Source organism: Drosophila takahashii, chromosome X (genome assembly GCF_030179915.1).
Source record: "Drosophila takahashii strain IR98-3 E-12201 chromosome X, DtakHiC1v2, whole genome shotgun sequence".
Classification (NCBI taxonomy): Eukaryota; Metazoa; Arthropoda; class Insecta; order Diptera; family Drosophilidae; genus Drosophila; species Drosophila takahashii.
In genome coordinates, this window is record NC_091683.1 from 21,132,362 (window position 1) to 21,147,512 (window position 15,151).

A 15,151-nucleotide genomic window follows, 5' to 3' on the forward strand; every position below is an offset into this window, starting at 1 on the left:
TTATTTTTTTTTTAGGAAGTGCACATAATTTTTATTTAATTAACAAATTAAATTCGAATTAGGCCACATTTTCTGGCTGTGCATCCAAAGGCGTTGCGGCAGATGTCATTGTGTTTGTTGACTTTTAATGCCGTCTGGTCTTGCTTTTCCTTTTTCCTTTTCCGGCTGCCCTCGCATTACGTAAAACCGCTGGCGGATCCGGCGGAGAGTGCCAGGAATCGATGTCATCGCTGGCTGTCGCCACATTCATTAATCAACCAGAAGGGTCAGGGGTCAGGGATCCCAGGGCTGCCTCGCCTCCCCGGGGGGATGAGCCAAGTGGGACAGCTGGGTGTCATCATCTAGCCAATGGCAAACAAATGAATGCTGGACATTGATAGTGACAGCTTCGTGTTTATAATTACAAAACCCCAAAAGCCAAAAACTTTGATTTCTCAAGAACTTGATGACATTAATGAGTTGCTGAGCATTCCCGTTCTCGTTCCCATTCCATTTCCTTCCTTTCGGAGGCCATGTAATTAATACACTGGGCCGCACCGCCTGCTGAAATGCGAAGAGCAAAAGCACTCATACGCCCCGTTTGCCCGCCTAAGCAAACGGAAATTTCAATCACGCCCTTTAACCTTTTACGGAGCAAACTCCGTTGCAATTGCAAACTGCACAAAAATAATGACAGGCACTGTATGCATTTTTGCCACTCATTTTTGGATTTTTTGGATCGGCCTCCACTTGCGTGACTCACGTAACGAATGCCTGAGAAAGGGCGAAGGAAAAGCGATGGGACAGGGAAAAGCGAGATTCAGTAAAGTGAAAATTTTGTGGAATGGAAAATCGTAGGTTGGCTAGATTGAGCACTGAGCCGAGGGAAACCCAAGAATGTGGAATGCTTTTATAGACTCCAATTAAAAGTGTGATGCCCTTTTCAGGTTTGCAAACCTCCGAAAATGTTCCTTAAAAATGCCTTAAACTCTTTTTTCAGCATGCTTAACATTTGAACAATACAAAATATTATTGCAGTCAGTTTTTCTTATACCCAAAATATAGTTTGTTCTCTTTAATGGTATTCTTCTTGTTTTATTATTACTTATTTCTACTTGAGATGATGAGATAAATTTAAATTAAATTACATTTAAATTTGTTTACTTACTTTCTAACATTTTGCCTAATTTCCAACAATATTAAATATTATTGCATTCGGTTTTACTTATATCTAGCATATAGTTTATTTTCTTTAATGGTGTATTCTTGTTTTATTTATTTTTCACTGATTTTTATTTGATGTAATGAGATAAATTAAGATTAAATTACATTTAAATTTAATCACATACTTTTTTTACTTCTTGCGTAATTTCTAACAACACAAAATATTATTGGATTCGGTTTACTTATATCTAAAATATAGTTCATTTTCTTTTTGTTTCATTTTACTGATTTTTACTTGTGGTAATGAGATAAATTTAAATGGAATTACATTTAAATATGTTCACTTACATTACTATAAATGGGCAAACATTAAAGCGAAATCCCTTTATTTTCAATTAAATTCGCCAACTTTAAGCCCGCTCCTTTTACCTTCGGCCGGGTATTGTTTTTTGCATTTTTAAGCAACTCATGCTCATGTTTGGCAGCCGACGAGAAAAATTGGTGAAAAACTATAAAACTCATTGTATTTATATAGTGGCACCCAGCCCATTTTCCCTGGCCATTAGGCGTAACAAATTTTGCGCAGGGCCAGAAAAAGTGGAAAATCTAAGGGAAAAACAGAAGGAAACACGACAGAAGCCGGCAAAAAGTTGAAGTTGAAGCCCGAACAGCAGGCAGGGGCCGAAAAAGAGGAAAGTGTGGAAAAACTAAAGTTTGCACTAAACATCCGGCGGGAAAATGAGGAAAGCGCCGCTGACGTTGGCAGGCATTTTCATAAAATTAAACACAAAATCCTGCCGATCGAGCACGGGGCGGCGTTGCTCAATAACAGAAAAATACTCAACTGTAGTTTACAATGTTGCGGTGATGTACGAGTCGGGAATTCAGACCCACAAAATGTTTAAGCACGCACAGTCTACCACTGAGGGGTTAAAAGGCCACGAGACTTTGAGGAATGGGCGACTTTTTCCCACCCCGCACCCAAATGCTCTTTGGTAAACTATATTTATTACAATCAAAGTTTTCTATAACTTTTTTTTAAATTTATTATGAGGAAAATGAGGGAACTTTTATAGACTTTTATACAAAACATTTGTTAATAAAAAATGCAGAAAATTTTCCCAACCCCGAAATATTAGGGAAGTTCTAAACACCTTTTGGACCTTTCTTAAAATTCTTCATTTATATACAAAACATTTTTGTAAAGAAAAAATTGTGAATATATATGTGTAGCCTTAAGTTTCATTACACAGGTACACAGCCAAAAATTTCCACGAACCATTTCAAGTTTTCCATGATATTTGGGTGCTCCTGAGTAAAAGTCCCATACAAAATTATTTTCCATCACCTACAGGTTCCGCGGTATAGCTAAGAATACAAAAAACCGATGTTTGTCGACATTTTGAATTACGTGGCCTATATAATTGGACCAACCTTTATTATTTTCGGTAGGACCTACTCTCAATACATCAAGGCATTCCTAAAAAATAGTCCCCATTGTGAACCATTGCCCATGTCTTTGGAATTCGACGCCAAAGTTGAAAATCCCAAAATTGTAGAGATTTTTCTGATGGAAAAACAATTCTGAGGATTAAGTCTTGAATGGAAGTAATTTTAACTATTCATTGTATCTATTGTTCATTGTATGCTTTAATTTCGGTTTACAGCGTTTTCATGAGAACATTTTATTGGATTTCTTATACTAATAAAACCGATTTTTTTATTTCATTATCTACTCCTAAATGTTGTCAAATTTTGAATAAGTCATGGCAACCTCTAAAACTAAGAAACTAAAATACGTTCACTGAACATACACAGAGAAAAGTAAATGTTTACTCCCATTCTGTAGGATGCCTTGACTTTTTTAAAATTTGACAACATTTAGGAGTAGATAATGAAATAAAAAAATCGGTTTTATTAGTATAAGAAATCCAATAAAATGTTCTCATGAAAACGCTGTAAACCGAAATTAAAGCATACAATGAACAATAGATACAATGAATAGTTAAAATTACTTCCATTCAAGACTTAATCCTCAGAATTGTTTTTCCATCAGAAAAATCTCTACAATTTTGGGATTTTCAACTTTGGCGTCGAATTCCAAAGACATGGGCAATGGTTCACAATGGGGACTATTTTTTAGGAATGCCTTGATGTATTGAGAGTAGGTCCTACCGAAAATAATAAAGGTTGGTCCAATTATATAGGCCACGTAATTCAAAATGTCGACAAACATCGGTTTTTTGTATTCTTAGCTATACCGCGGAACCTGTAGGTGATGTAAAATAATTTTGTATGGGACTTTTACTCAGGAGCTCCCAAATATCATGGAAAACTTGAAATGGTTCGTGGAAATTTCACAAAGTTTAATTTTGTGTTCCTGTGTTATCTTTAGTTTAAATATTCAAATTTATGAATTATTTTGAATATGCACAAAAATACCCTTACAAATTCTGTACGTTTTGCAGAATATTTATGTGTACCTTAAAGTTTCCTTATTTTCAGTTCAAGTATTCAGATCTATAAATTATCCTGAACATTCCTAAAACTACCATTACTAATTTTGGAAAATTCTATATTATTCTATATTTTTCTGTTTTTTTTTTTTTTGTAAATTGGTTGGTTGGCCATATTTTTGTGGCTGTTTCTCTGGGGTCTTGGCTCCTCGTTTTTGGGTTCAAGGCCAAATGGCGAGGCTAATGGGAGGGACGCACCTTTTTTTTCACAGTGAATGTGTTTGCATGTGTGTGTGGGTGTGTGGCAAGTTGTTAAATGGCACTGACACTTGACCCCTCACCCCACGCACACATTTATAAATATTTATATGCTCCATGTTTGTGTGTATTTCCTCCTACATCCTGTTTGTGTGGTTCTTTTTTCGGGACTGTCCTTCAGCTCATAATCCTTTTTTATTGCAAATGACCACGCCAAGGAGGCGGCTCGCAAGCGGGGCGTGGCTCTGTGGACAGCTCATAAGGCTCATCAACAAGTTCATTTTACGGTCAATTCATTAAAAAAAGAAAATAAAACACAAAATGTTACGAAAGGGGCGAACAAGTTTTGTCACTTTTTTATATGTTTTCTCTCCTCATTATACCCTTTATGCATATAGGGTATTTTGAAAGGCATCGACTATGTATTTTGGAACTTAAGAGGGAGAAAGAGGGACAGCTTGAATATTTGTAATCATTCTAACCACATATGTAATATTGAAAAAAGTTTTTCTTTGTTTAAAAAAATAATATCGTTGATATTTAGAAAAAAAGGATAAAATAAATCAAAATAAATTATACAAAGTACAGGGTATCCCCGGACTCCATCACCTGCCAACCGATGCCCCATCCTGTGTGCTTTTTCTGCGTTTTATTACAATATTTAGCTGGCTCGGAGGTGTGGCCCATGTGTGTGTTGACCCTCATTTGCTGACATTTAGTGGCAGTTTTCACCAACAATGTCAACGCTTTTGTGTGATGATGTGTGGACGGGGCCACTGTTTTTCTCGCAGTGTGTTGGCGTGTGTGCGCCTCATGCTAAACATGTCAGCCAACCCTTCACCTTCTTTCACCTGATGATATTTTGTAGTCTCTCCTTTTTTTATTTATTTATTTAATTTTCGCCTGCCTTTTTGGCTTGGCTTTAATTTTATGATTATTGTTTTTTCCCCACTGACGCGCCCACCTTTCTGGGGCCAGTCTTTTGTTCATTTCTTAAGTGGCGCTTTATAATGTTGACAGTTTTATTGAGGCGCAAAATGTGTTGGTCATTTCTGCCTTTGTTTAGTTATTGCCTCTGAACCCCCAAACTCCGCCCGAAAAAAAAATAAAAAAAACTTTTCTCAAAGGTATGACAGATACACAAGGGTTTTCAGCTTTGGGTTTTCTGTGTGTGTGCTTCTTTCTCTTCATTTCTCCTTTTTTTATTTTGGGTTATTTGGGGCAAGGTTGGCATGTTTGTTTGTTAAGCTATAGTTCGGGACTCTTAAATCCCCTCATTTAGCAAATAACAGATTTCATCGCATACTTTCGGGCCAAATTGGTTGGCTAACAAGTTCGGAAATAGTTGGTCCAAATCCGTTTGAAGTGGTCATCAAAGAGGCCATAAGTTAACCAACTCGTAGCTGTTACTCGAAAAGCCAAATTTATGCGACATATGGTTTAAAATGACCTTTGGAAATAAATATGAATAATTAGTATAGAAATCCTTAAATACTTCAAAATAATGTTATATAATTAGCAAACTGAGTTAACAATGACATTTAGAAAATAATAAATAGTTTGTAAATCCTTAAATATTTTAAATAATTTTAAATTATCAGCAAACTGAGTTAATTTATTTCTTCTTTATATATCCCAGCAATTTCCCTTTGTTATTCCAGTTTGGTGATAAAAAATTAAGGCAAAAATTACATTTCCTCCAAATGACTTTCTCCCGAGCAGATTTTTCGCAATGACAAAGTTTCCGCATTAGCAAACAGAAACTGTGGCATACATTTGGCTGCTTCATTACCCACCTTGCCGAAATCTGGGATATCAGGCCCGATTTTCCCTTTTCCCGGCTCTTTATTGTTGTTCTCCCTTGTTTTTTATATTTTCGCTTGTATGATTTTGCGGCTCATTTGGTTTTATGAAAATTTTCACGTTTTTCACGCTTATCAAACGCTCACGAGCTTTGATTGTGGCCCATCGCTCTGCTGTATTCGGTATCCTGCATCCTGGATCCTGAATCCTGAGTCCTCTTCCCCAGCCCCGTCGACAGCCAAGCATTTTACATCCCGAACACAGACATCATCCCTTATGGGCGCCCTTACTTTTATGCTAATTTCCCAAAAACCGAAATGAATAAATGTCTTTTCTGGTCCGTGTGCCGCGCCCGCTGCCTTTTTCGTTGCTTTTATTATTGTTATGGAAATTTTTATAGTTTCCCCATCATTTAGTTGCCCACACACAGAAAGGCGAACAATGTCTAAACGCTTTTTCAATTCAAAAGTTCCCCAAACATTTTTAGCATGGCGGCAACCTTTTTGTGTGTGCGGCCAAAGTTGAACATTTATTTTAAATACACACAGCTGTGTGCAAAACAATAGCAGTGTTTGCTTGTGTTTTTCAGTGCAAACAAAAATGCTTTCGAAGCGTTTGCACAAAAGTTTTTAATAACTACTAACGTTTGGATAATGCTATTTACTGAATGGGGGATAAGTCGAATATTATTAGCTTTTAGCATAGAAAGAAATCATATATCTAGAATTTAATATTTTTTTACAATATTATATCCAATTATATCTCAAAATAAAATTGTTAAACATATACATGAATGGTACTAATATCTTGCTCATATCTGTAGGGTCTACGGGAAAACACCCGTCCCAATTTCGCTGTCATTTGTTCTAACAGAATTGTATGCAATAAATAAAAATTACACGTTCAACAATTTCTATCTGGGCCTCTGATCTGCTTTCAACAATGGCCGGTAGGGTTGCCACCCTCACTTCGTGCCTCAAACCCCCGTCCATTTTATTTTTTTGCCTCCCGCCCTTTGTGGCCTTCTAATTGGATATGTTCGACGTTCGTCTTTGACTTTGGCTTTTGACTTGACTCCGACGACTTTCCCGGCCAGACAACGACCGAATTCCTTTCGAGGATAAGCCAAGAATGGAGGAAGGGAAAGAAAAATGTCGCTGGCAACTCTTTTTTTGTGCTGCCGCAACCCTGCCGGGGCAATCAGAACTTATGTTTACCCCAATTAAGGTGAACACGAGACCGTTTTTGCGATCCAATGAGTTAGAAACAAGATAAAGGACCCCAAGTCCGGACAATAAGCCCAGGCTCTGCGCTATCCACCCATCCCCGCTCCTTGGGATCCCACGTTTCAGGACCCAGGACCCGGGACCCTGCGCCTGCCTCTGGTCACACTGGAAAAAATCTAATTGGAACTTGGCCTATGAGAAATTTGTCCTTGTAATTCCCAAACAGTTTTTCAACTTTTGTGCATTTATATCTGAAGTATTTTTTAAGGTATTTTTCAATAGCAAAGCTTAGCAAGTAAATAGTTCCCATATTTGCGGATTTAATAATAATGTAAAATTAATAATCTTTGAATTATAAATTGAATCGCATTTAAATCTGACAATCAGCTATAATTAAATGTACTAAAAATGCATATATGGTGGCTAGATTTTTTGTACAGTGCATGTTTGCCGCCTGCTGCCATGCATGTTTATGTGTCCTCGTCCTTCTCACAACAATGCTTCGGGATCGGCCAGGGACGGTGAAGAAAACGGAGTGAAAGGGGGGAGGCTCGAAGGACCAGCTCTGAATGCCGGAGCAATGATTAAAAATTGTGCAAGCGTGTGGCGGCCAGCGATGTCGATTGCGGTTCAACTTTCAGTCGCAAAACTGTGGCAGCTCTTCGAGAGGCAAAATCGAAGGTCGGGGTTGAAAAGGGGGGCGGCCAGAAAGAATCCCCCCCCTTCAGCACACACAGAAAAACGCAGAGAGAGGCTCTGGCAAGTCGCAAAATCCAAAAACCAAAGTCGTACGCTTTTATTGTCATTTGTATGCGTGCTGCGTGGAAAAGGGGCGGGGCAGGGGCGTCGTTGGTCGAATGGGCCTCCAAGGGGGGCTTTAAACGGGGGCTAAAAGGGGGGTTTAGGCGCCCTAAGCCCGCCACTTGAGATGACAGCGTGAGGCAAGCCGAAAGGGAAAATCCCGAGGGCTCAGCAAAAGTGCAGCTAAAAAATTCGGAGAATTGAACGATAAAATGTGAAGTGATCATAAAAAGTATCAACAGGAAGAAGCATATTCATGGGATAAGATATAACCAAAGAAATTTCTTCCTAACAAATTTACATCTTTTATTCTGACTAGATATATTTAGGAAAATATCAGGATGTTAAGCTACTAAAATTAAAAAATATATTTGTTTCAAAATAACTTAAAAGGCCAACCTTAACCAACTTTAAGCCAATAACCTGTCTAAACTTTAAGATCTCCCCCCGTGATTCACGCGGGTTGCTCGAGAGTTCCGCTTCCACTTGGGACTGGAGGCCTTAACCCTTTCCTGCCGGCCGATAACTTGCAGTGAACACGATTCCCCGATTCGGCCTCAAAATACTCATTAGCCATAACGACCACCCCGCAGGGGGAGGGGGGCTATATCCGGGGGATATAGTTGGGCTTATGGGGTTGAGAAAGGCGGGGAGGGGGACAGGACTCGGGACAGGACATGCCGGCTGTGTCGATGTCCATGTCTATCTATTGTCAACCATCAGCCACGCATGCAGCGCAGGATCAAAGGAGAAAGGAGCCAAAACCTGGAGCCCGGCGTCCCAGTTGCTCTGTTTTGTTTTCGGCTGGACGCTGCCAGCCAATCCCTTCTACACCGAGAAAAGGAATTACAGTGCAGCAAAAAAGGATACTTTCCTTGGTCCTTGAAATGCACAAAAAGAAAAAAGGCCAAGCAATCAAAAATATTATATGATATGTTCATGATTATATGATATGAAATGGTTTAAAGGTTTACTGATTTATATTAATATCTGTATTAATAAAAATGTTCATGTCTGTTAAATCCTTGATTTAAAAAAAACGAAATTCGGCTGTAAAAATTCTAAGCCCATCATAAACGACTTAAATTGTAAAATCGTTTTATTTTAGTTATAATATAAAATAGTTTTTAAAAGTATTTCACTTTAGAAATCGAAAATAAAATATAACAATGGAATAAAAAAAATATTAGAAATATTGGCAGGAATACTAGTTTTTTACCCAAACAAGCTTCAACCAATAAATCAATTTTCTCCCAGTGTAGATAGAACCCGGAGACGTGGCCTATCTGCGCCTTTCCACTATTTACACTCGGCTCATTTTATCTAGTTCGATTGGCAATTTATCTGGAAACGCTTTGTCTGTGCTTACCTTTATAATTGGAGAGGCGAAATATCGGTTTTTGAATCTTAATTTCTGTGAGGGCAGGCAAAAGTTAACCGAGCACAGGCTGTACGGCCCAGGCGAATCGCAACAAATGGAAATTCTGTCAGGCCTGAAATCCTTTTATAATGACAAAAGGTTTCCACCTCTAAGCGGATTACAGCAATGGCAACAGAAGCACTTGGAACTCCAGACTCGAGTACCAAATAATACCTCACCTTTGGTATCTTGGCGGCAAATGGGTGGGTCGGTGGAGAAGAGAAGGGGGTGGAATCTTAGAAAGGCCTTCTAATTAGTGGGGGTTGGAACTGTAAAGAAAACTTAAATGGCAGGTGGCAAACATTTTTGCGAAAGTTCTGTTTAAAGATATCTTTTTATAATAAGGATTATTTGGTGATGCCAAGAAAATGTTTAGAAATTAAAATTATTTCTTCTTAAAAAATATTATTGGATGGCCTTTAAAATTGAATTTTGTATATACCTAATTTAAAAAATGTTTTCAGCAACATAATGTAAATAAATATTAGTCAAGCAAATAATATTATTATTTATTTTCAAAAGCTATTAAAACATTTACATTTTTTTTAAATACCGAAAATTTATTGATATCGTTATCGTCGTTTTCCACCTGAGGCATTTATTTTGCAGAATTTTGGTGAAAAAACACCAAGGCAAAAGGTTCGTTTTTGCTCTTAGTTTTCGCTGACAAAAAATCGGTATTTTGTTGAGAACAAAGGAAACAATGGTCGACATATGGAATGTCATACTGCGTTGAGCTCGTAATTAAAATCCCAATCGATTTGCATTCAAACCTGGAAATATTTATTTTTGACAATTTTTGGAAAAAAAACCCTTGTAAAAATTGGTAAAAATTATGTTTTTCTTCATCATTTGTAATGTGGAGGGAATCAATTTATTTGCTGTGTTGGCTACTTAAAACAGTGTATTGTATTTTTGATACTGTTTTTTGGCCAAGTAACAAGAAGATAACATAAGCAAAAATTTATATTTGTACCAAGAATCCGTATACTAATTTTCCTGATTATTTTCTTGGATTTATTATTTTTAATTTAATTTTCCGGACTCACATCTCAACGATCTCCTCGTCGCTGAGATCCTCGGACGTGGCCAAGGGGGGCGTGCCCCTGGGCACAAGGAAGCGCACCTGCGGCATTTGTGGGCTGGGCAGACGGTGGTGGGTGGCCCTTCCAGTTCCCATTCCAGAGAACGAGCGCCATGGGAAGTGGGGCAGCGGGGATTCCGGGGACTCAGGGTCAGACTCCTGATCCCGCAAAATGCTCGACGGATGCCAGAGGGCCAGGTGGTTGGCCAGGTTGGTGACCATGTGCGGATGCGAGGAAGGCACCGCCACGCAGAGGGGGCAAATGACGGGGGTGCGCATCAGGTGGTGCTTCGCCTGGCAGTGGTCCATCAACTGCCCGGCCGACAGACCCACCTTGGAGCACAGCGGACAGGTGAAGCTGTCGGCGCACAGATCCGGAATCGTCCCGCCCCCAAAGTGCAGCTCACGGGCGGCGCGGTCCAGGAGGCACTGGAAGGGGTGACCCCGCTCGTGATCGCCGCCGGTGATTCCGTCCTCGTGGCACTCGGCGCACAGGTCGTAATCCGGGCAGCGCAGGCACTTGAAGCGGTAGAGGAGCAGCCTCGGCGTCCCGCAGCCATCGCAGTTGATGTCCCAGTGGAGCGACATAGCCGAGTCCTGGCGGTCAAGGATCCCCGTCGGCGACTCCTGCGGGAATTTCGTATCATTTAAAGTTCTTACAATTTCAAGGAGACCCCTCTGAAGAAGACCCCTTACACAGTAATTAAAAAAAACGTAATTACAAAAAATAAAATTGTTTTTGACAGCCCATGACTTATATTTTTCGAATTTTTAAATGATTTAATCATTGAAAGATCAACCATTTTTAGGAACCCTCGCCAAAAAAAATTAGTTACACTTGTCTACAAAAAAATGGAAGCTCTCCTTTGAAATATAAGCTAAGTTTAAGTTCGGCTGTAAATTTTACCTTATATTCGAACACTTTTTAATAATAATAATAATAATTTTTGCCAGAAATGGTTTTAGATTTACATTTGTGGACTATTTTTATGTAGATTAAAAATCTAAGAAATTCACAATTTTTAAATTTGCAGACCATTTCATACATTAAACATTTTTTTTTATTTCCTAAATTTGAAATAGTTCTTATTTATTTCTTGGATTTTTATATTAATACCTTAACCTTTTAAAGCAAAATTAGGCAAATATTATTTTACTGTAGTTGAGTATTACCTAATATGTTTGAGTTTATACGCAAATATTATAATTAACACAAAAATTACTTGCAATATATTTTTTCTCTTGCCATTAAAAAATAATTTTATTTAATTTATTAATTAGTTACATAAATCCAGGGCATATTGTAGTCATTGTTATTATTCAAATGGTCTTTATTTTTTGCTGCACAGTGTGGTAGGCCATAGAAGGCCTCATCCGCGTCGAGTCAGATATATGTTTAGCCCCCGAAATCCACTCCCCCGACTCCTTGAAATATATACCGCCTTTCGGCTCGTTTTGGTTTCGTTTGTTCGCGCTTTGTACATAAATTTCATGCAAATTGACTAATTAATTTTTGCGCAATGGATTCTTATCGCATGCACTGGGCAATATATTTGATATTTGCATAATGCACGTGTATTTTGTGCGCCTGGGTGTGTGGTGTGTTGTGTTTTTCAGGTGGGTTCAGTGGAGTTCAGGTGGGTTCAGGTGATGGGCCTAAGGCCAGCCCACGCACTCGCTCTTGCCCCTGGCTGCTACACTGGAAAATATTTGTTATAAGATTTTATCCTAATTTAAAAATATTGAATTTATATTAAAATTATTTATGAATCGGAATAATTTAGATGATGTGGCAATTTTTTGGGATCTGATTTAATCTTTAAGCTATTAATCCGATTTTCCAGTATTAAATTATGTTTTTATTTTTATTTTTTAATTAGTATTATTTTTTAATGTTTGTTGTTAATAATTTTAACATTCAATTTGTTGTTTAAAAATAATGTTAAAATCTTTTAGAACATTCATCACATTTTCTCCCAATTTTTTTACAGTTTATCCGCTGCGGTGCGGTAAAAACAACAACCATTTTAATGACGGATATTAAGCATAACCACACAACTAAACGCAGAGCAAAAGGGGTGGAAGGGGGTACACTGCGGGAAAACGGGGGGCGAAATGTACAATGCTTCCGTGTTTTTCCCGCAGGACAGCGACTGACTTTAAGCCTGCCAAATATGCTGATTGCAGCAATAATGATGATTATGTTTGCGCGGCCTGCATGCGCGGCTCGAATTTGTTGGCCACAGCGGAAGGAAGTCGAAAGCATTGACAATGCCAGCGACACGAAACATGGCCAAAAGGGGTTGGTAGCAGGGGGGGTAGCAGGGGGAGCAGGGGCGCCCCAAGGGGGGACAAGTGCAGCCACAATGCCAACGACAATGACGAGCTGCAAAGGCATTTAACGACTTGCAAATGCCACTGCTCCTGCCACTTGACTACTTGACTACTTGACTGACTGACAAACTGACTAACTGACATCCAACAAATGCGAAAAAGAAACATCCAGCGGGTTGGTAAGCGGCAGCTTATGGAAATATTACAGGACCGCAGGGCGCAAATCAAACTGCTAAATACTCTTTCCCTTAAAAAATGCAATATATTTAAATACCTGAATTGTGAAATCCCATATTCTGTTGGCTAAAATACTTATTAAGTATTTAATGGTATTTAATGTCTAAATTCATTATTAATATTTTAAATATGTTAATAGATGTTTATTTATTTTTATTGCCGCATTAAAAATATAATTTAATACCCTTTAGGAAAGCATTAACACTAAATAATTTTTAAAAAATATTTCACAAAGTATAAACACTATTTAAAAACCCAGAAACTCCACTAGATTTAGGGCATACACTGTGCAACAAAATTATTGCATTGCGTGCATAAACTTTTGCAGGGCCTGCGTATCCGAAACGCAGTTAGTTTTGCCCACCGCTCTTCCGCTTTTCCACATTCACAGCCCACATTCCCGCTTTCCCGGCCCAGCTCGGAAAACCGGCTTTTCTATTCCGGATGAGTCTTTGCCTGTGTGGCCATATTAGCAAAGTGAATTGGTTTTTATTTGTAACGGAAATGTGGAAAATTATTTTCAGCTGTTTGGTCGTTTGCTGATTTGCATAAGTCGCAGGTGACAGTCGTCGCTGTTTTTTCCCAGCCTTGGCTTTCCCCTAGCCCACCCCTGATTTGTTTCTCTGTACTAGTCGCACACACTGAGAGATTACTTTATAAACAACGGAAAAATGCCTTCGGTAAATAGAAATAAAACTGAAAGTGTAAGATATTTTGTAGAATTTTTTCTTTCTATTCAGCAAACAATGTTTTTTTTTTATACCCTTTAAAACAATCGCTTCAGAGGACCTTGAAAAAAATCTGCCGTCCACAGATTTATAGATTTTGTAAAAATGTAAATGCAATTTTGTTTGGCTTATTAAGACCCTCCGAAATGTCGAACAAACTTTTAAAATCGGACCACTCATTAAAAAGTTATGGATAAATAAAGTATTCTCCGCTAGATGGCGCCTTTTGAAGCGACTGCTTGCTTTGCTGCTTGCATATCTCTGTCTCTATCACACTTATTAAGCTGAGTAATGGGTATTTGATAGTTGAGGCAACTCTTCTATGTTTATGTATTTTTCTATATTTCTATATGGTAAAATGTTTATTTTTTCTTCGCTTTTCTCTCACTGCTACTGAGTGGCCCCAAGAATTTAAAGCAGCAGCTGTGGCTTAGTCCGATTTGCCTCTTACCATGCATGCCCAAAGCGGCTTAAGTGAGCGGTGGGAACAGGACCAGGAACCAGGAACCAGCAACCAGTGAATCGGGATGAGACCGGGATGAAAACCCAGAAGGAGGAAGAGCAGGATCAGGAGCAGGAGTCCTCGGACTTGGAGTCCCCTAACAAACTGGCGACGACTGACCGGCGGTGATAAGAATATCCGAGCAGACTTGGAACCTTTTGTCCGCCGGTTATAAACACAAAACACGAGACACTTGAGTGGGGCAGTTTTGGGTTATTTTGTTTACGTCTCGGAGTCGCAATCGAAATGGGTGGGGGACTTATTGGGGCGGAGGGGAAGGAGGGGGCGTGGCAGCGATCGCTGGCGGTGGCGAAAAAAACTGAGAACCTAAGCGGATTTTAGCCATTTGCCATCTTGATGATTGATTCAATGCATGTTTTATTTCGGGTATTTTTTAGGCCATTCGACAGGCGATTTTCGGTATTTTATTTATGGGTATTTATTGACCAGCTTTCGATTTTAAATAGGAAAATATTTAGAAGACGCCCGAAATGTTGTTGAATATTTGATTTAATTTTTTTGCTTATAAGCAAATAAATATCTAATTTACTTTTCGAAACGCTTTCAATCGGTTAGCTTATTCGAATTAGTGTACGAATATCATGAACATTTTATTTTCCTGAAAGTCGTTTAATATTTGCCTCGCAAATATCGAAAAATCATTCAATTCTTAATTCATTTAAACTGGATATTAGTGAAATATTTTTGTCTAATAATATTTTAGTTTTTAGTTTGCTCTAAGTTGATTTATTATTATTGATGCCGACGACTTGTTTCCGTTGTTGAAGTGCCCGCAAAAGATTGGTATTTTGGAATTTAATTCAATTTATTTTTCATTTCAGAGCCCGAGACTCGTGACTTTTGGCCAGAGGTCCTGGGAGAGATGCAGTGGATGGTTTTCCGATTTTCCCCGCCGCCGCCCTCGTCATGAATTTTCCTCCCCCACCTGCCTGCCACAGTTTTCCCTTTGAGCTGTGTCCTCTTTGGGTTTCCGTTGGCTCTGCAGGTTTTTATGCATGTGGCCATTAACTGTCGGCTTTCCCGTTTTAGGGGGGGGAAAGGGGGGTGGGACTACACCCATGTCCGCCTCCTTTCCCCCAAAAGCCTGGGGCGGTCATCAGCATTGCAACATTTGCTGGCTTGACTTGCAGCTGCTCGT

General features: G+C 38.8%; 1 protein-coding gene across 2 annotated transcripts; it reads right to left on the minus strand.

Moving 5' to 3' along the window:
- Positions 1-9,975: 9,975 nt before the first annotated feature.
- On the minus strand, positions 9,976-14,281 carry LOC108065473 (E3 ubiquitin-protein ligase Kcmf1). 2 transcript variants are annotated; one of them, XM_070218920.1, is made up of 2 exons: positions 13,942-14,281; positions 9,976-10,818 (listed from the first exon to the last, which is right to left on the minus strand). In XM_070218920.1, exons 1-2 carry the CDS (start codon positions 13,942-13,944, stop codon positions 10,153-10,155), a joined length of 669 nt encoding a protein of 222 aa, XP_070075021.1. In that variant the 5' UTR covers positions 13,945-14,281; the 3' UTR covers positions 9,976-10,152. The 2 variants fall into 2 exon arrangements, with proteins under 2 accessions (XP_070075021.1, XP_017008960.2); XM_017153471.3 differs by lacking the exon at positions 13,942-14,281 and adding an exon at positions 10,888-10,948.
- Between the last annotated feature and the right edge of the window lie 870 nt (positions 14,282-15,151).